Below are 21,559 nucleotides of genomic sequence, written 5' to 3' on the forward strand. Positions count from 1 at the left end.
CAATAAGAAAACAATATTTCTTCCCATCTACACTCAATTCCAAATTTGGCAAATCAATTTTGTTGTTATCATATTTTACAGTGAGCATAGATGTATTTGGGGTTCTATCACTCCGTAGGCCTCCCTATTGGGGAGTCCATTCTGTTTGATATTGGTTGTCAGTCGACTTCTCCTTTTTTTCTGTCCCTCCCCTTCTCTTTCTCTCCTCATCATATCTCCGTTTTCTACAATCTCTTAACCAGTGGCCCATTTTTCCACAATAGTGACACTTCCCCGGCCTGCGCCCACCCCCTTCTCTTTGTACTGCCGTTGTCTGCATGAATGCAGGTTCAGTTTTAACCGTCACCCCGCTGCTATCTGAAAATCCTCCAGCAGCATCTAATTCCCTCACTCGTGCACAAAATTCTTCCACAGACAACTCAGTAATTCTTGAGGTGGTTACTCTTATCAGCTGGGCCTGTGTTGGATTCATGTTGTTCAAACATGTGTTAATAAACAGTATGATATGATCTTGTGTGGTTGGCAGTTTAGAGTCGTCCTGCCACGCCTTTTTGAATCTATTTACGAAAGCTGCGGCTGATTCTTTTGGCTCCTGTTTAGTGTTCGCGGCATATGAAATGTCTCTTTTAGAAATCACCTTTCTTTCTAACATTTTTTGCAGCTCCTCATAAAAAGTCTCTAAATGCTCTTCCTCTTCCCAAAGCAGCTTATTAGGATTATCTGCGGTACCTTTACCAGTCATTTTATCGTTTTCTGTTCTCAGAGAAGGACACCCGTCAATTATATCTGTTTCTGTCACGTCCTCCCCCAGAGTTCTGAGTAGTATTACTTTAAAATCTGGACCTGTCAATTGTGCATATCGTGTATGACTTTTTAGGATCTGGACATGTTTCACCGGATGAGAGGGAGAAGGCAGATTGTTACATATACTTTCAATATCACTCGCCTTAGCAGGGCGTATGGAAATTTGATTTCCCCTTCTCACAAACATAAATGCAGGCTCTGTTTTCTGTTCATCAGCTGTGGCCCCCCCTGCTACACACAGTTCAGTCTCACTCTCTACTCCGTCTCTACTCTCTGTCAGGGTGTGGTATAGTTTTGTTTCAGGGATGGATTATTTCAATTCCTCTAATTTAGGAACATTATGTTTAGGAACATTATGTTGGTAAGTGCTCGATTTGAATTCTACCGGCGGGACATGTGTCACCACAGCTGACTTGTATTCTACTGGTGTGACATGGGGTATTACTGCTGGCTGGTATGGGGGTGACTGGTTTTTCTTTTTTGAGTTCGGCCTCTCTGGACCCTTATCCCAGTATTTTTTCATTTCTTTCCATTTATTGTATGCCTCTTTCATGTACTTATAATTCCATTCTGGATTTCCCCATCCCCCATTAATCATTGAATCTGCACTATCCATATCCCCTGGCTTAAAAGAACCATCTTCAGGGAAATGATCCAATTGTATTTTTCCCTGAGTCCACCCTTTCAAATTTGATAAATACAGTTCGGTCCAGTATCCGCAACTATTTCTAAACATCCAGTCTCGGGGTGTTTCCCCTTGTTCTGGTCTTGATATTTTTTGACCCATCCTTCACTTAATCAATTGTGATTTGATTATTTTGTTAGTTTACCACACCACATCACAGGGGTCTCTTTATCAATTTGTCAAATATTTGGTGTCGATCAGTTTGTCAATTACTTTTATTAATTGTCTAAACGGAATATTCCCATCAACACTTGTTTGACCGTCAGAGCGGATCTACACGGGTCCTTCCTCCTACTGGAGGGCTGTCTCAGAATGTTTTACCCGTCAGAGCAGATCTAAACGGGTCTTCCTCGCACTGGAGGGAGTACTCAAAAAATATTTGTCAGGTAACTGTGCATTTAAACATTACCCTTACAGACAAATCTTCCTGGACAGGAACACCAGGGCTATCTCTACCTTCTATGGGATCAATCAATCAATCAATCCTACCACCACAGGAAATCATACAAAGATAACTTACCTGTGATGGAGGATGACTTCTCAGCAGTCCCGTGTTTCTTGGGAATATCCCGGACTGAGCCCCCAGCTGTTAGAATCTAACTTTTAGGTAGACTATCAATATATCAATATTCTCAATCATCAGTTGATGTCCACCCCTGTGATGTGTGGCAGCAGCTGCAGCGCAAGATCTTGGGAGAATGCTCAAGGAACCACAGACACAGTGCAGTACTATAACATTCTCAAATTTATTAAGGAAGAAAGGTCATATATAAAGGTGTAAGTGAAACGTGTATGTGCGCAAAATGTGTGTATGTGTATCTTAATGTTTTGTCTTGGATGTCTGGGTGTGTGCGAATGTGTCCAAGGACTACTGAATGTATTGTCTAATTGTGCACACGTACCATGGCAGAAAAGTCAGTGTTATACAAGGAAAGTTAAAAAGTGAAGCCCAAGAAATAAGAAAATATTAACACCAAGCATATGACATTTTATTTACAGCATTCAATCATGTTATGGACCACGTGAGCAGCGCATTCCCGATCACAAAATTCTCCCCTCCACTGTGAATAAATCACAATCCGAATGCACAAGGTTTTATCACTGAGGTGGCTGCACATTTATTTTTACGGACTTCCATGTGAGAAATAAAGGCGAACGGCGCATGACATACGTCACAACCAAACGTAAGCAATTGGTTATGGCAGATCCAGAGTGGCTCTTGGCAGATCCAATAGTTTTAAACTTTAACAGAGTACCCGCCTTCAAGGAAGTAAATGTTTGTCAATGGAGAGTGGCCAGACTCTCTGTACAAATTAAATGTACGAGAGTCTGGTAAGACCAGGCTAACCAGCAATATGATAGGCCTATAAAATTTCTTTCCACTCAGTCTGATGTTTAACAGGTGAGATAAATATTCAGAAATTAAAATGAATGCAGTCAAATGTAAAATAAAACCATTTAAGTTTCTCAGTGTCTTTATTTTTAATGAAGATAATGTGCTATTTTATTAAATAAAGCTAATAAATGTATCCATCAATAGCAATGATTTGTATTCCCATTTTTTGACAGTAATGTTAAAAATATTACATCAGCAGCCAGCAAGTTTGTAATCCTTTTGACTCGTATATCTATTTTTCGCAATGTTATACAAACCAACAAACTAGATAATAGTGCAAAAGACGGGGACTTTGAGCACATAATCGTTTGGTTGGTGCGCGCCGCGCCGCGCCCCGCCCCGCCGATACAGAATGTGACACAGAAGGCTGCTACAGAATTTGAAATATCTATTGTCTAATAACTAATACATAGTGGGCTCTAAGTTCAATTTTCCTATTTAGGTAAACATCATCCCAACATAGGGTATTACATTAAGTTTGATATAGTAACAGTATTTGCGTAATTACTAAATTATATTCATTATGTTTTAGACTACCAGTCAGAAGAAGAGGCTACAAAAGTTGACATTGGCCATCTCATTGTTTGCAGAGGAAGGGTGGAAGCAGCCAAGAGTTCCTGGCAGAAGAGATTGTCGATGTTGCAGTTGTGTTGGTGCACATTATCATGCATAAGCTAGATATGATATACATTCATAACAAAAAGTCTAGCGTCACTTTTGAAATTGAATAAAGTAGCATTCTGAATGTTATGTCTAGGATTCATTTTTATGTAGTACTGTTATAAAATAGACTGAACTGCATAATTTGCCCACACAATTTAAGTTTCTGTTGAATGAACTTGATTTTCCAACTAAGATGAACTATTCTTGAAAAAGTAACCTGGCTGCTTTAAAAATATAAGTTAATTCAACAAGATGCTTAGTTTCATGTTTGTACAACTCCTTTTGTGATATCCTTTTATAGGAATAAAAGTTTGGTGTCACTAAATTAATGTTGTCTCAACTGGGGTTTAGGTTAACTTTAAATGTCTTGTTGGTATAACTAAAAACTTTTTGATTAAACTTGAAGTAGGAAGTTGATCAGACAATTTGTCAGCTTTACCTTTGTTACCACAACTATTAATTATAGGTTTAAGGAAGTCCAATATATGTGCAAACAACTGAAGTTTCTGAGCTTACCTAAGGCAGACAGGATACAAATTATTTTAAGTTGAATCAGCTAGTTTATTTTTACATACTTTGCCTCTCTTGTTGGATGCAAATCATGTGTTCAAAATCAAGTATTTTGTATTTGGTAAAAAAAGATGGGCAGACAAACACAACATTTGTAAACCCTGAAAGTATGAAATACTACTGCTACAATAATACTACTAAATGCATAACAGCTTTATTTTAATCATTTATTTTTATATATATTTCTTTTTTAGTACAACTGCCTGAAAGACAGTGACTGTTTCATGTCATAAACTGTTGTCAGATTATTGATCTCTGGTGTGACTTGATTTTTCATTATTTATTTTTCTTTATTATTTTAACTAAAGTTTTTTGTGGATGTCCCAGTTGGTATACAGGATGTGCAGTTTTCAGAGAATTCAATTAAATGCTCATGTTATATTTTTGTTGCATTTATGAGTTAATACTTTACTTACTTTACTTTTATGCATTTGGCAGACGCTTTTATCCAAAGCGACTTACATTGCATTCAAGGTACACATTTTACAATTTGTCAGTTCTTGCTTTCCCTGGGAATCGAACCCATGACCTTGGCGTTGCTAGCGCCACACTCTACTGTTTGAGCTACAGGAAAGCAAATGTAATACAAATGTAACTGGTTGTGTAAAATAGGTACACAACTATCCCATAATATCCATATACCCCTGAATATAATCAAATTGTAATCGTATACCAGAATTTAAAGTATGGGCAAATATTGTATTGCATGGCTAAGATAATCGATTTCAGATCATATTGTGACGAAATGTCCGATTATTTCCATAGTTTGTTTCCATAGTTAAACTAGAAGAAATTGTTGTTCTCCAAATTGATTCAGGTGCGTAGAGCCAAAAAAGTAATTGCAAACAATTAAAAAAAAAACGAATTCAGTCCAGACTAAAAAGTCTAGCATTTTTTGTATTATTATCTTATCAACTGCATGGTGCAATAAGTGCAAGGTGCATATGAATTAAAAGTGCAGGTGAAATGCAAGCACAAGCGGACATTCAAGAACATTTCTTTAGTCAGTGCATGTGTCTTTGTGTAAGCCCTGCGATGGACTGGCCATCCGTCAAGGGTGCCTCACGCCTGTGGCCCACACGCTGGGATTGGCTCCAGCATCCCCCCGATCCTGCAGAGGATAAACTGGTTTGATCGATGGATGGCATTGTTTTTTTTCCCATATACATAACCATTATAGAAACCAACATTTCAGTTGGTTTATCTTTTCAACTGATATACCACCTTCCCTCACATTCACAGTGGATGATGTGTTTCCTAAGGGGGCAAGATATCCTGCAAGATATTTTTTAACACTTTGTTTGACATAGAACATTTATATGTTATATATATGATAAATATTTTATATTTTTTCAGAAATTCTATTTTAATAGTCTCTTTTGATAGTAACTTAACACAATGTTTATTCTTCTTTATTTTCTGCAGGAATGCTATAGCCCATTTGTGAATGGCAGTTTCTTTGAGCATGAGGGCCAACCCTTATGTGAGGCTCACTATCACCAGTCCCGAGGCAGCGTGTGCCAGGCATGCCAGCAGCCTATCCTGGGGCGATGTGTCACCGCAATGGGTGCCAAGTTTCATCCACACCATCTGGTGTGCCACTTCTGCATGAAACCCCTCAGCAAGGGATGCTTCAAAGAGCAGGAAAGCAAACCATATTGCCACCCCTGCTTCATCAAACTCTTTGGCTGAGAAGTATGAAGAGATATATTTTCATGATATTTGATATTTTCAAACATATTACTCATGCAATGCTCATACTCATACTTAATACAATACATATTGCTTCAAAGCATCTTTACAGTGATAAACAGGAAACTAATCAATATTGCGAACAGAATTCAATTCTGCTGTAAAGCAGCTCTAAAAAGGCAGTGTAATTGTTCAGCCTAAGTCAGTTCAGTATTGATTCAATTCAGTTCAATGACTGTAAAATTCAACATTTATGAAATTAGTTAAATTCAAATACAAGGAGCTCTACAGAAGAAGTTGTCGTTATTCACTTTGTCATTTCAATGTAGATTCAGTTTAGTTCAATAACAGTGTCGATGTTGCAAAATAAATCAATTACAAAACAAAGTCGATTCAGCCATAAAACAGCCTTGCATAAAACAGTGGGTCATCACCCAGCTCCATTCAGTTCAAGTTTTGTTTTCATCCAAGTGTCAGTACAGTCAAATCAATAATATTTGACTGTATTATTCAAATATTGTGAGTGATATTGTGAGGAGGTTAGGCGGATGTCACGTGACGATTAGGTGATGGGTGTGTGATGGGTGCGTGATCCAACATGGCAGCGCGCTGCTGCTAGAAAGACAACAACCTTTTTTTTTTTTTTTTTTTTTTCTTCCCCTTTTTTCTTTCCTTTCTTCCCCACCGCGACATCACCCGATTAAAACCTGGATTATGACTCAGACCTGGACCACCTGGAGGACTACATTGACAAATGCTTCAATAGACTTTGCACAATGGGCCGATCACACAAAGCCAAAAAAACGCGCACTTCAGACTCTCCCATATCAACTGATTCTTCACCGTCACCAACATCACCAACATCCACTCCTATCAAAACAAACTGCTGTTCTGACATACTTTTATCAATCAACGAGCGCTTATCTAACTTGGATTCTAGACTCTCACTAATTGAAGTACTTCACAAAGAATTCCAGAATCTTCGCCATAGCCTGGAATACAGTCAACAACAAGTCGATTCGCTCACAGAAGAAAACAAATCACTAAAAAGCTCCGTGGACACACTCACCGCTAAACTTTCCAGTGTAACCACTCAACTCACCTCTGTCACCGCCGTGAGCAAAGCTACGCAAGAAACCATCCTTTTACAGTCACGTAATATGAGAGACAATCTAATCTTTTCCGGCATTGCCGAATCATCCACAGAAGACCCCGAAAAAATCTGTTAAGGACTTCATGGTTAACCAGCTCAAACTTACACCAGAGACTGTCGAGCACATCACCTTCCATCGCGTACACCGTTTAGGACAGAAACTGCTCAACTCTACCCGACCCCGGCCCATCATCGTCAAATTTGAACATTTCAAACAAAAAGTACTGGTTCAGCGACAGGGACGGCAGCTAAAATTCTTAACTTGGAACATTCGTGGAGTTGCCTCACAAAAAAAAAAAAAACGAAGTCCTAAATTACATAAAAAATACGCAAGCTGATGTATGTCTAATACAGGAAACACTTCTCACAATCTACACAAAACAACTTAAAAACTACACATTTTAACCACTGTTTTTCCTCCTACTATAATTCAAAACAAAGAGGAGTGTGCATCTTAATAAACAAAAAAATACATTTTAACCACCATACAACCATTTCAGATCCTGAAGGCCGTTTTATCATTATTAACATTTCAATCGACAATAATCCAATCACAATTGGCAACATTTATGGACCAAACTCTGATGATCCTTCTTCTTTTCAAATTTATTTTCCTCTCTTTCAAACATTTCCAGCGGTCCAATAATTATAGGGGGAGACTATAACACTAATCAATCCATCATTGGACAGGTCAAAACATACAGGCAAATCCTGGCAGTCCTCCAAAACAATAAAACAGTTCATGAGTGATTTTGGTCTTGGCAATAGTTGGAGGATACAACACCCAGTAGCCAGAGAATACACTTTTTATTCTAATGTCCACCAAACCTACTCCCGCATTGATCTCTTTCTAACCAGCAATTCAATCTTACCGATATAGAAACCAAAATTCATCCCATCAATATTAGTGACCATTCTCTGGTAACTCTCACATGGAACCCACCTGCAATACAGAAGCAACCCACCAGATGGCATTTTAATACATCACTCTTGAAGGATCCAGAATTTGACAGCTACTTCAAGAGAGAGTGGACATCCTTCCTTGAAATAAACTACTCTCCAGAGTCGTCAGCATTACTGCTCTGGGAAACGTGGAAATTGGTATTACGGGGAAAAATTATATCATATTCAGTCCATAAAAAAAAGAAGTCCAACTGGAAGAAAAAATAAAAAAAATTGAAATTTTACACGCAAACAACAAATCAGAAACCATCCATAAAGAATTAAGAAAAAAATCGATTTTTGCTTAATGAAATAATAAACAAAAGAAACCAGTTTCTTATTCACAGACTTTGTCATGAAACCTTTCAGCACAGCAATAAATCCGGAAAATATTTAGCCAGTCAAATTAAAAGAAATAAAGAAAAAACATCTATAGCCTCTATTAGAAACTCAGCAGGGAAGCTAACCAATTCACCAATGGAGATAAACAAAATATTTGAAGAATACTATACAAAATTATACTCATCTGATCTGGACCCAAACCAAGAAGACATAAACCAATTCCTCGATAACAGCATTGTACCAAAACTCAACCCGGAACAAATTACCTCTCTCGAATTACCGATCACTGAAAACGAACTTCACTCCACGCTGAAACACATGCAAAATAATAAAGCACCAGGACCGGATGGCTTCCCTGCTGAGTTCTACGAACATTTTTCGTAGTGATGCCCTCTCATTTCCCTGTGATGCCCTCTCATCACTGGGCATCACAGGGACTCCGCTCCATTGGTTTGAATCTTATCTCACAGGTAGGTCCTTCAAGGTTGCCTGGAGAGGAGAGGAATCCCAAGCGCATCAACTGACCACGGGGGTTCCTCAGGGCTCAGAGCTTGGACCTCTCCTTTTCTCCATTTACACTACTTCATTAGGTCTCATCATACAGGCACATGGCTTCTCATATCACTGCTATGCTGATGACACTCAGCTCTACCTTTCATTCCAACCAGACGACCCCACAGTAGCTGCACGAATCTCCAGCTGTCTGGCTGACATCTCTGCATGGATGAGTAAAAATCACCTACAGCTCAACCCGGAAAGACTGAGTTCCTCATCTTCCCCGCCAGTCCCACTATGCAAAATGACTTCACCATCCAGTTAGGTACATCCCTGATTTCCCCTTCAAAATCAGTCAGAAATCTTGGAGTTACATTTGATGACCAGTTGTCCTTCAGAGAACACATTGCTAAGACAGAGATTGCTCGTGCAGGTTTGCGCTCTACAACATCAGGAAGATCAGACCGTTCCTAACAGAACACGCATCTTGTCCAGGCCCTGGTTATTTCTAGACTTGACTACTGCAATGCGCTTCTGGCTGGACTCCCCTCTTGTGCGATCCAAACACTTCGAATGATCCAGAATGCAGCGGCACGTCTGGTCTTCAACGAGCCCAAAAGGACCCACGTCACACCACTCTTCATCTCTCTGCACTGGCTTCCACTCGCTGCTCGCATCAAGTTTAAGGCGCTGACGCTTGCCTAAAGAGCCACCACGTACTCAGCTCCTGCATACTTTGACTCGATTCTACGACTCCACACCCCCACCAGAAGCCTTCGTTCAGCCAAGGAGCGAAGGCTTGTAGTACCATCACAGAGAGGCAAAAAATCCCTTTCCAGAACATTTTCATTCAACGTTCCCAGCTGGTGGAACGATCTTCCTACCGCCATCCGAAACGCTGATTCGTTGACAACATTCAAAAGTCAACTAAAAACTCATCTCTTCCATGAGCACTCTTTAAAAAAAAATATCTTTCCTTTCCTCTTTCTCCTCCTCTTTAACTCCCTACTCTAGCCTGTGCTACACTGAGAAATGTACACAGACTAAGTATTTCAGGCACTTGTTGCGCTCACTCGACTCTTCACGACCCATCGCTTATTGTACCCCCAAGTTGTAAGTCGCTTTGGATAAAAGCTTCTGCTAAATGCATAAATGTAAATGTAAATGTAAATTTTTGGTTAACTTTATTCCCACTATTCAGTAGAACAATAACGGAAATAAAACAAAATGCTAAATTCCCATCCCACATGAATACAGCACTTATTTCACTCATGTCTAAACCTAACAAAGACCACACCCTCACATCTAACTACCGTCCTATTTCACTTATAAATGTCGACATAAAAATTATTAGCAAAGCATTATCCCATAGAATTGAAAAAATTATATAATATATCATCCATCCTGATCAGACAGGCTTTATTAAAGGTAGACATGCATCCAACAATACCCGCAGATTATACAATTTAATGCATTACTCATCAGTACAACAGAAAGATACTCTCATTGCCACATTAGACGCTGAAAAAGCTTTTGATAGGGTCAACTGGAAAATTGTATTCACCACACTACAAAAATGTGGCTTTGGAGAGTCATTAATTAACTGGATCAAGATTTGATACACATCACCATCTGCCACAGTCACAACCAATGGACTAACATCACAAAGCTTCACACTGCACAGGGGGACGAGGCAGGGATGTCCACTCTCTCCATCTCTATTCACTATTTTTATTGAACCCTTAGCAGCAGTTATCCGCCAAAACCCAGCAATCAAAGGTTTGAAACACCACAACAAACACATAAAATCTCACTTTATGCAGATGATATTCTACTATTTATACAAGAACCTCTAGCATCTACTCAAGAAATAATTAAAACAATCCTTTTCAAAAATCTCAGATTACGCAATAAATTGGAACAAATCATCCATCCTCCCTTTACATAAAGCTAAATGGGATGTGGCACCCCACCAATCACCTATACCTATATGTCATGATCACATCACTTACTTAGGCATTAAGATTTCCTCCAGACTATCAGAGTTGGTAACACTCAACTTCACACCACTGCTAAAAAAAATAGAAGATGACTTGCTTCGATGGCTCAACCTTCCAATCTCCATAATTGGCAGGATAGCAGCAATAAAGATGACAATTTTTACCAAAAATCAGTTATCTATTCTCAATGATTCCAACCCACCCCACACTCACCTGGTTGAACTCACTAGACTCGATTATCACAATAAAACGCCAAGGATAAAACTGACTACACTACAAAAAAACAAGGTTCAAGGAGGACTAGAAGCACCAAATTTTCTTTATTACTCAATGGCTAACCAACTGCTATACATATACAAATATGTACCCCACCCAATCCGATATTATATGGCTAGATATAGAACAATCACTATGCAAAGAATTAAATATAGCTGACATACCATTCCTCACCAAATCAATCAAACAACGCACATGTTTTAATGCTGTAACAATAGCTTCCACTCTGACAGCTTGGTGGAAATGTAAAAAAAAAAATTCACAAATTCTATACTAGCTCCATCTAACCTCACCCCACTGTGGAACAACCGTGACTTCATAAGCAATAAAAAATACTGAATTTTTGTACATGGGCTGAAAAGGGTATCACCCACATTAACCATATTTTCAAATCTAACACATTCACAACATTTCCGCAATTGGCCCAGGAGTTTGGCATCGGGAGCAATGAATTTTTAAAATACCTTCAACTAAAATCTTCTGTTCTGGCAAAAATAAATATCAGAGCCACAAATTTAGAACTTCCACCGGCAATATCAGACTTGGTTAACATTTCCTCTCCAAAGAAACTTCTCTTAAAAATATATGTAACAAAGTTTGTTCGTTGGACGGAAGGAAGAAGGCAGGGTCGTGTTGGAGACTCGGGGTGCTTTATTTTCTCTCTTTTCGTTATACAATATAAATCACGCCCACTGGCGTTTCAATAATAAACTCAAACTGGTACGGACAATCTCAATGTTTCTCAATGTTTCTCTGTGTTCTCTGGTCTCCTTTGTGCGTGTCTCCCGAGCCTCCCGAGCCTCCCGAGCCTCCCGAGCCTCCCGAGCCTCCCGAGCCTCCCGAGCCTCCAGACAGTCTCTCTCCTCGAAGCCTTCTTCTGGATGGCTTATATCCGGTCTCTCCACGCCCATTACTGAAACAAGACACAGGTGTTTATGCTTTGCACTTGACCCACTTACGGCGCACCTGTTTCCCGACTCTCTCTCCCGTCACAGACCTCGCTAAACCATCCAACACTTTCTGACCTCTTACAACTATGAATCCCCTCTATCCTCTCAACTCTGACTCCTTCCACCTTTTAATCAACCCACGGATATTACTGCATTTTTGTTATTATTGTCATCATTGTCTTTATTTTCATTACTGTTATTGTTATGATTACTAGTAGCCTATTATTTTTTATGGTTGTAATTGCTATTGTTATTGTCGTTGCTCTCATCATTGTTATCACCATCATCATCATCATCATCATTATTATTATTATTATTATTATTATTATTATTATTATTATTATTATGATTATTATTATTATTGCTGTTTTGGAATTACTAACTTGGTTTTCATTGCTATCACTACTGTTATAGTTAAATCAATTGATTATTTCCAATTACCCCCTAATCTTTTCATATGTTTTTAATGCACCACAACGTAGAAGAAAAAACAAAAACAAAAAAAAAAAAAAAAAAAATTATATATATATATATATATATATATATATATATATATATATATATATATATATATATATATATATATATATATATATATATATATATATATATATATATATACACACACACATTGAAAAACCTCATAAACACTTAGGCAGGCAAGACAGGTGAGAAGTGGTCTCCCTAGGACAGCATCCCAAGTTGAGACACTCTCACACTGTACCCCTTCTTTTAATGCACCTTAGACACTACACATAACATAAAAATAAAATTAAAAAAAAGTATTGGAGAAAATAGGGACTGAAGAGATGTGGGGGGATGGTTATCTTATATTCTCTTGTTATATTATCTTCTATTATTAACTTACTATCTAAAATTTATTTATCTATAGAGAGGGGTAACAATGGTAATCATTACATAGGAGAAAAAAGCACAAAATATTTTTTTTTAAACTAATAGAATGATGGCAGTATGATGGTTGTGAGGAGTGGTGGTGGTGATGGTAATGAAGATGGTAATAAATAATGAATGGTTACTTTGCTTATGCACACACACACACACACACACACACACACACACTCACACCGACCCACACACTTACATTTACACATTTTTATTTCACTTCTGGAATTATGGAATTACTAGATTGTTTATTACTGCACTATTTTGGTCTGTATGTCTGTCTGTTAAATAAAAAAATAACAAAATCAATAATATTACCAAATATTAAGTGTCCCCAACTAAGCAAGCCAAATGCGACTGTGGGAAAGAACCCAAAGTTCATCAGGGGACAATAATGCAGAAAAATTTTAACCTTGGGAGAAACCAGGCGCAGTCAGGGGTTCTCCTCTGGTCCAGTGAACTAGCATGGTGTGATTATAATTCCAGGATGCATCACAAGCCACAGATTGTGGAACAAGAGTGTCCATGAGGTCACAATTTTTTGTGCGAGGGTGGGGTCTCGATTGCATTTTGCAATCTAATTAATCCCAAATTCAGCAGGATACAGGTCTGTGGAACGGTTGGGCCATTCAAATTCTTCTACACCAGACTGAGAAAAGTATTTTCCTCAGGAATAGATATTGTCCCTCTCCAATTCTCAAGAATTTAAATGACAGTCCTTCCAGAAAAATGCAGCTTTTTCTTGTGATTATTGCGGGCAAAAATCCTTGATTATGCGGCACGTTTTCTTAAAAAATGTGATGGAAGATGCGGGATATTTATGTAATTTTATGCGATGAAATTACGGGAACTTGCAAAAACTGCGGTTTGATGAAAAAGAGAAAAAAAGCACTACATCACAGAAAGTGCTGGAAATATTTAAGTTCTCATCTTGTTTTATTGAAGACCTTAATAAACACATGGCTCAAATTTACAAAACATTGAGTCAAACAAGTTCTGTAGCTTTACAAAAGGAATATGCTACAACTTCTGAAAAAATGAATAAATAACTTTCTATTTTACAGAGGTAGCTATACAAAACAGACATTTGAGTGCTTCCAATGCACAAAGTGCAATCTCTTAAAGGGTTAGTTCCCCCAACAATGAAAATTCTGTCATTAATGACTTCCCCTCATGTCGTTGGACACCCATAAGACCTCCGTTCATCTTCGGAACACAGAGGAGGAAAAACTCAGGTTATAAAAATACCCGTGTACGTGTGGACTAGGCCTTAGTTGAAATCCGATGGCTCAGAAAAGCCTCCATTGGCACAATGCACTGTGCACTCTCAAGACCCATAAAAGGTACTGAAGACGTCGTTACAAAGTCCATCTCACTACAGTGGTTCTACAATAACTTTATGAAGCGACGAGAATAGTTTTTGTGTGCAAAAAAACCTAAATAACTATTTATATAGTGTTATTCGGTGTACAATCTGCCTAGATCCCACACACCTTCTACCTATTTTTAGTTTACAACCTCAGGCTAGGTAAAGCAGGTCAAATCCTTAACTAGATCATAAATATAAATTTATACTCACTCCCCAGAAGAACAGACCCCCTCCGTGTCTGGTTCAGATCAACTCGTTTAGAAAGCAGAGACGTGGCAAACGGTTTCTTTTTATAAATCAATTATAAGTAGATTTATTTTTCCAATAACAAAAAGTTTTACATACAATCAAAAAAAGTTTACAAAAAGAAAAGTCTTAAGTAACAAAAGCGGCAGTTCACAAGTGTCACCAGCAGATGTCAGGCTCGGATCATCAAGCAATGGAGAAGCAGCATAACGCTCTCAGCTTCTGGTGTTCATACAGAGATCAATACCTTATATACCATTTCATTATCACACCTCTTCATCACATATTCAATTACATAGGCACAGTTCATCCAATCCTAGATTTTGAACGATTGTCAACTCCCTCAATTCCTTCAACATTTTAGTATATAATGCTCTGTATTCTTTCATTCTTCTTCTTCTGGCTTGGTTCCTTAATCTCCTCCTTCGTCTCGTCTGCAAGACATCATCCTGGGTAAAACCTGTTTCTTCATTCAATACTTGGTTACATTTATAAATGACCCTTATACATATGACTTAGTGTTTTTCTTCATCTTTTTAATAAAGCAGATTGCCTAAAACATATCTCAGCGTGTTCATTTCAATTATTCAATAAAATACTTTTACAAAGTCTTTGTCTCCATGTCTTTACTATAAAACCAAATAAAACATTTTTACAACAGTCTTTGCTTCCGTGTTTTTACTATAAAACCAAATAAAACATTTCTACAAAACCATGTGTCTGTATTCTTGCTATGAACCAAAGTAAAACATTTTTACAATATCATGTTGTCATGTTTTTCCATGCTTACAAAGTCATTTATGAAAGTTGTATAAGAAAAACCTCCTTTAGGCTCCTCTGCCTTATAAACAGCTTATACATAAAAGTTGTAAAATAAAAACTTCTTATAAAAGTTTCTTGGCCATATAAACAACTTCTTTATTTCACTTTGCTGCTTCTGTTCTACATGTGGCTCTTATAAAGTCCAGTATAAAGGTTCTCTATAAAACCTCCACTACATTTTCTATATATTTCCAACATCATAAAACCATGCATAACATATCTGTGTGGTTAACATAGGCCTCTTTACATTTGGCATCATCCTTGGTTACACATTGGGAGTAAGACCTCCTTACATCAGGCCTTATTCCTGTGTATATATTGGGAATAAAAGAATTAATTTCATCATTATTCTAACAATAGTGATGACCGATTTCAAAACATGGCATCATGAAGCTTCGAAGCGTTATGAATCAGCGGGTCGTTTCATGATTCGGATCGCGTGTCAAACTGCTGAAATACATGACTTTGGCGATCCAAACCGCTGAATCGACTCACTGATTCATAACGCTTCGAAGCTTCTTGATGCTGTATTTTGAAATCAGTCAACACACCGGGAAACTGCTTTGCGTGGTGTTTTGCTGTTATTTTTGTTGGCAAATGGGAATTAGCGTGCTTCATCATGGTTTCACCGATATCTATGGTTTCACTACGGGGTTTGCAGCTTTTCGATGACGTTCACGTCGGGTAATTACGTCACTTCGAAACGTTCCCATGGCAATAGGGGGAAATGGCGGCTCTTGTGTGAAGTAAACTAACATTTTTCAACTTTCTGCTAATATATATGACTGTAACGTTGGTTCGGCTGTGTGGGTGTGGGAAGGAAGAAGACGGGGTCGGCGTGACTGGGACTGCACTTGATTTATTACTCAGAACAGGTTCAAACATAAAGCACGCACAAAGTGGGTTCAGCTCAGAACAAACAAAACACTCAATATTCAATATATCACTCAGTTTCAGCTTTGCAACACTCTTTCTCCCTCTGGCAGAAATATGCAGTCCCAGTCCAGATCTCTCTCTCCTCTCTCTCTCCCGACAGCGGCTTAAATGCGGTCTCTCCACGGCAATTACTGCAACGAGACACAGGTGTTAATGATCTGCACTTGACCTACTTACTCACCGCTCGTCTCCTTGCTCTCTCTCTCCCGCTACAGACTTCGCAAAACCACGCCCCCTCCGCCACATACCCCCACCGCCCGCACCAGGCCGGGGAGGGTCTTGGGCCTTGGACAGGTCGCAACCGCTGCGGTCTTGTCAATTTGGGGACGCACCTGTCCATGTCCCAAGTGGAAGCCCAGATATCTTACCTCCACCCGCCCAACCGCACACTTCTTCGGGTTGGCCGTGAGCCCCGCCCTTCTCAGCGACTTCAGTACAGCGCGCAGGTGCTGCATATGCCGCTGCCAGTCCGCACTGTAGATGATGGCTTAAATGCCAAGTACGCAGCGGCATACGCAGCATGCGGCCGGAGAATCCTGTCCATCAGACGCTGGAAGGTTGCGGGAGCCCCGAACAAGCCGAAAGGAAGGGTGACAAATTGGTGTAACCCAAACGGTGTGGTGAAAGCATTTTTTTTTGGACATTGGAGACAAGGGGATCTGCCAATATCCCTTGGTTAAGTCCAGTGTCGAATAAAAGTGAGCGGTCCCTAGCCGATCAAGCAATTCGTCCACCCTTGGCATTGGGTACGCATCAAATTTCGACACCGCGTTTACTTTCCTATAGTCCACGCAGAAGCAGACCGAGCCGTCAGGTTTTGGGACCAAAACTATCAGGCTTGCCCAATCGCTGCTGGACTCTTCTATTACCCCCATATCCAGCATAGCCTCTAATTCATCCTGAACTACCTTTTTCTTGTGTTCAGGAAAACGGTATGGCCGGCGGCGAACAACCATTCCCGGCTCTGTCTCAACATGGTCTTGAATAAGGTCTGTGCGACCAGGCAGGGGCGAGAACACGTCAGCAAACTCTGCTTGTAATGCTTTGACGTCAGTGAGCTGCGACGGTGAGAGGTGATCCCCGCCTGGGGCCAGAGCGAGGGATTGAGATTTTTGAATCGCTTCTGGCCCGAGATCATCCTCTCCGCTCACCACCGTCGCAAGCACCACTGACTCCACCTCAGACCATTTTTTTAAGAGGTTGAGGTGGTATATTTGACGTGCTCCCTCCCTATCTGAGCGCACCACCTCATAGTTGAGGTCCCCAACTCGCCGTGTGACCACAAAGGTGCAAGTAATTTAGAACTGGAAGTGGGGAGTAATACAAGGACTTTAGCTCCCGGTGCAAATTGACAAAGTCTAGCCTCTCTGTTGTATAGCTGTCTTTGTCTGTCCTGAGCCTGTAACAAATTCTCCATTGATAGCCGCCCCAAAGTGTGGAGTTTTGTTCTCAGGTCCAGGACATACTGAATTTCGTTTTTACTCGCGGAAGGTCCGTCCTCCCAAGCCTCCCTAAGGACATCCAGCACCCCCCGAGGCTGGCGCCCATAGAGAAGCTCGAAGGGGGAAAACCCCGTGGAGGCTTGCAGGACCTCGCGAACAGCGAACAACAGAGGTTCTAGCCACTTATCCCAATTTTTGGCGTCCTCGTGAACGAACTTACGAATCATGGATTTCAATGTGCGATTAAATCGTTCCACCAGACCATCTGTTTGTGGGTGATAGACACTGGTGCGAATCGATTTAATGCCCAATAATTCGTAAAGTTCGCGAATCGTCCGTGACATGAACGCCGTGCCCTGATCGGTGAGAATCTCTTTCGGAATTTCCACCCGGGAGATTAACGAAAACAGTGCGCTCGCAACACTTTTCGCCGAAATAGTGCGGAGCGGAACTGCCTCCGGGTATCGCGTTGCATAGTCCACCAAAACCAATGCAAAGCGATGCCCACGTGCTGACCGTTCTAATGGCCCGATGAGGTCCATGCCAATTCGCTCGAAGGGGACCGGGCACAATGGTGCTTTTGGGGTGGCCGGTGGATTCACCAACTGACATTCACGACAAGACGCACACCACCTGCGTACATTCTCGTGAATGCCCGGCCAGAAGAACCGGGCCATTAGATGGTTAAGTGTAGCCGTTTGTCCTAAATGCCCGGCCATCGGATTAGAATGAGCCGCCTGGAAAAGCATTTCCCGTCGGCTTTTGGGTACTAACAACTGGGTTGTATCTTGTTTTGTCTGGGCATCTTGGGTCACCCGATACAACACATCTTTTAAAACACAAAAATAAGGATAAGAGAGTGGCTGGTCAGGGTGGAGGAGGTGGTCGTCGATGGAACGGACCTGACTAAATGCAGTTTTAAGCGACTGGTCCTGGGACTGTTCCAGGGGAAAATCATCGCGGTCTGCGAGAACGGGCACCTCGAGACCGCTCTGTTCCCACGGAACAGCTCCCAGAGGCCCCGAATCCACCTCTCCCACATGAGCAACCGACTCTTTCCAGTTTACACGGTTTCCCCAAGAAGCATCTGCACACAAGTGCCCCAATAATTCATTAAACGCTGGCCAATTGGTCCCCAGAATCAGCGGATGCCGGAGGTGCGGGTTAACTGCTACCTCAACACTATGCTTTTGACCCCGAAATAGAATATCCATGGGCAACAACGGATAGTTCACCACTTCCCCGTGCACACACCTCACCGTAACCGTGCGGCTAGTACCCAACGCCTTAGGGTGAATCAGGCTTTGGTGGATAGAGGTCTGGTTACAACCCGAATCGACCAAGGCTTGATAAGTACCCCCCTTGATACTCACAGGAATTAGGTACAACCCAGCTTGATCGAGGGCGGCTTGCGGAGCGTCGGGGACCCGGACCAGTGTCCCGACCTCCATGACGGGACAGCGGTCGATGAAATGACCCGGATCCCCGCAGCGCCAGCAAGCCGGCCCAGACTTCCCCGCCGCCCTAGTGGCCGGAAGTAGGTCCGGCGATTGGCGTGGAGAGAGCGCTGGAACAGAGGGAGAGGCGTGGGGATCCGAAACGGTCGCCCCTCCCCTCGGGACTGGACGGGGCGGTGCTGCCGGATCGCTGGGGCCAGCCGTCCTCCACCTTGGGGCTGGTCTTGGCGGGAACAGCCCACGCGACCTGGGAAGGGCCGCAGGTTTGGGGAGGAAACAGAAGGGGGGACAGAGAGAGAGAGAAGCTGATGGTAGAGGTTCGCCGACCCCGCGGCACGCCACCATGTGGTCCTCCGCCAACTGGATGGCCTGGCTCAGCGACGTCGGGCGGTGGCACTGGACCCACTGCGCGGTCTTCTGGGGAAGCCGCGCGATGAACTGCTCCAGCACCACACGGTCGATGATCCCCTCGACATCGCTTCCGTCTGCCATCAGCCACTAGCGGCATTAGTCCCGGAGCTGGTGTGCGAAGGTGAAGGGTCGGCCGGATTTGCTTAGGGTCAGGGTCCGGAACCACTGCCTCTGTTGTTCTGGGCTCCTGCCAACCCGCTGTAAAATAGCGCACTTTAGATCTTCGTAGGCCAGGAGATTCTGGACTGGCAGTTGGTGTGCGGCTACCTGCGCCTCTCCGGAAAACAGCGGCAGGAGACGCATTGGCCAGTCCGACCGGGGCCACCCCCGGGACTCGGCGGATGCCTCCGGATCATCCTCGGGGCCCACCAGTCGGTGGTAGACGGGGGGGTGGCCGAAATCTCCCGGGCCATCCAGCTCCGGAACAGCTTGCGGTCTTCATGCTTGGCCCGAATGAGGGCCTCGAAGCGTTTATCTTGTTCGCCCCTCACGGCCAGAAGGTCTTCGTGGGTTTGTTGGTGAAGACCAGCGAGCGATTGGACGAGGTCCGCAAGTGGCGTCTTTGGCGGGGTCTGCATGGCGGCGGCAAACTTCTCCCTTCCCGGGTTTCGGCACCAGTGTAACGTTGGTTCGGCTGTGTGGGTGTGGGAAGGAAGAAGACGGGGTCGGCGTGACTGGGACTGCACTTGATTTATTACTCAGAACAGGTTTAAACATAAAGGACGCACGAGGGCGTTCAGCTCAGAACAAACAAAACACTCAATATTCAATATATCACTCAGTTTCAGCTTTTTGCAACACTCTTTCTCCCTCTGGCAGAAATATGCAGTCCCAGTCCAGATCTCTCTCCCCTCTCTCTCTCCCGACAGCGGCTTAAATGCGGTCTCTCCACGCCAATTACTGCAACGAGACACAGGTGTTAATGATCTGCACTTGACCTATTTACTCACCGCTCGTCTTCTCGCTCTCTCTCTCCCGCTACAGACTTCGCAAAACCACGCCCCCTCCGCCACAATGACTTTTTTTGCAACGGAAATGCGAGGATTATGAAATCATGCTAGCCCCGCATATTTTGCACACGGAAATAGGCAATTTACGTTGCGAAAGTGCAGCGTATTTGAAAAAATGCGCCCCCCGCATAAATATGCAGACTTTGGCTGATTATGCATTAAAGGTCCCATGGCATGGCATTTTTCTATTATTTTATGGTGTTTCCTGAGGTGTACTTATATTGTTAGTATGATTTTTACATCATAAAATGTCATAATTTAGAAATAAAAGGCATTTTGTCTATACTGCTGTTTGCCCTGTGGCTGAATGCCCTGCTTCAAGAGGCGTGTCTGCTGTGAGACTTCAGTAAAAACGCCCACTGTTGTGATTGGCTGACATCTTTGCATTTTAAATGAGCGGAGGGGGCGTTGTATAACGAGGTCTACGACGCACGAGCTGCTGACAGAGAGACGGATGGACCTGAGTTCACTTCACATCAGTTCTCTCAGCATATCTCAGTTCAGGGTGAACTGTTGTAGTTACTAGAATATACTTCAGGTTATTAGTTTATTTCTAGTCGGAGGGGCTGTCACTCATGTCAGAAAGTTAGTAACTTTAGAAAATTATGGATCAGCGCTGACTCGAGACGCGAACCGTTTAGAACGATTCAGTCCGATTTGGTGAACTGGTTCGGTTCACTAAAAAGAACCGATTCAAAAGAATGATTCGTTCGCGAACCGGACATCACGGAGACGGAGCGATTGCTAACAAAGTTATTTATAGTAACTACTGAGTTATGAGAGCGCTGTCTGTCAGCGCGAGTTTATTGTGTTTGTATCTGAGAGTTCTGAATAAACACGAGTCCCAGTCACGCCGAGTCCGTCTTCATCATTATTCTACCAACTTTGTAACACATGCAAAGTACCATTACAGCGAGATGAACGAGTTAGTAAGTTTGATTAAAGCATTATTTCTAGATATGTTCCAATCATATGAAAAACATCAGTGACGCGCA

The 21,559-nt window shown here is 41.8% G+C and overlaps 1 protein-coding gene across 6 annotated transcripts in view; it reads left to right on the top strand.

The window, feature by feature from the left end:
• The window catches only part of LOC307144180 (transforming growth factor beta-1-induced transcript 1 protein-like), a 195,775-nt gene extending 180,734 nt beyond the window's left edge, over nucleotides 1–15,041 (top strand). For 2 of the 6 annotated variants that reach the window (XM_079846275.1, XM_079846273.1), the window contains 2 exons: nucleotides 5,544–5,813; nucleotides 14,928–15,041. In XM_079846275.1, coding sequence (XP_079702401.1) covers nucleotides 5,544–5,810 — 267 coding nt within the window. In that variant the 3' untranslated portion in view covers nucleotides 5,811–5,813; nucleotides 14,928–15,041. Of the gene's footprint in view, nucleotides 1–3,417; nucleotides 4,499–5,543; nucleotides 8,303–14,927 lie in introns of those variants that run through there. The other 4 variants (XM_079846274.1, XM_079846272.1, XM_079846277.1 and 1 more) reach the window with 2 other exon arrangements.
• Nucleotides 15,042–21,559: the final 6,518 nt, after the last annotated feature.

Source organism: Gobio gobio (assembly GCF_949357685.1).
Source record: "Gobio gobio genome assembly, chromosome: 20".
NCBI classification, from domain to species: Eukaryota; Metazoa; Chordata; class Actinopteri; order Cypriniformes; family Gobionidae; genus Gobio; species Gobio gobio.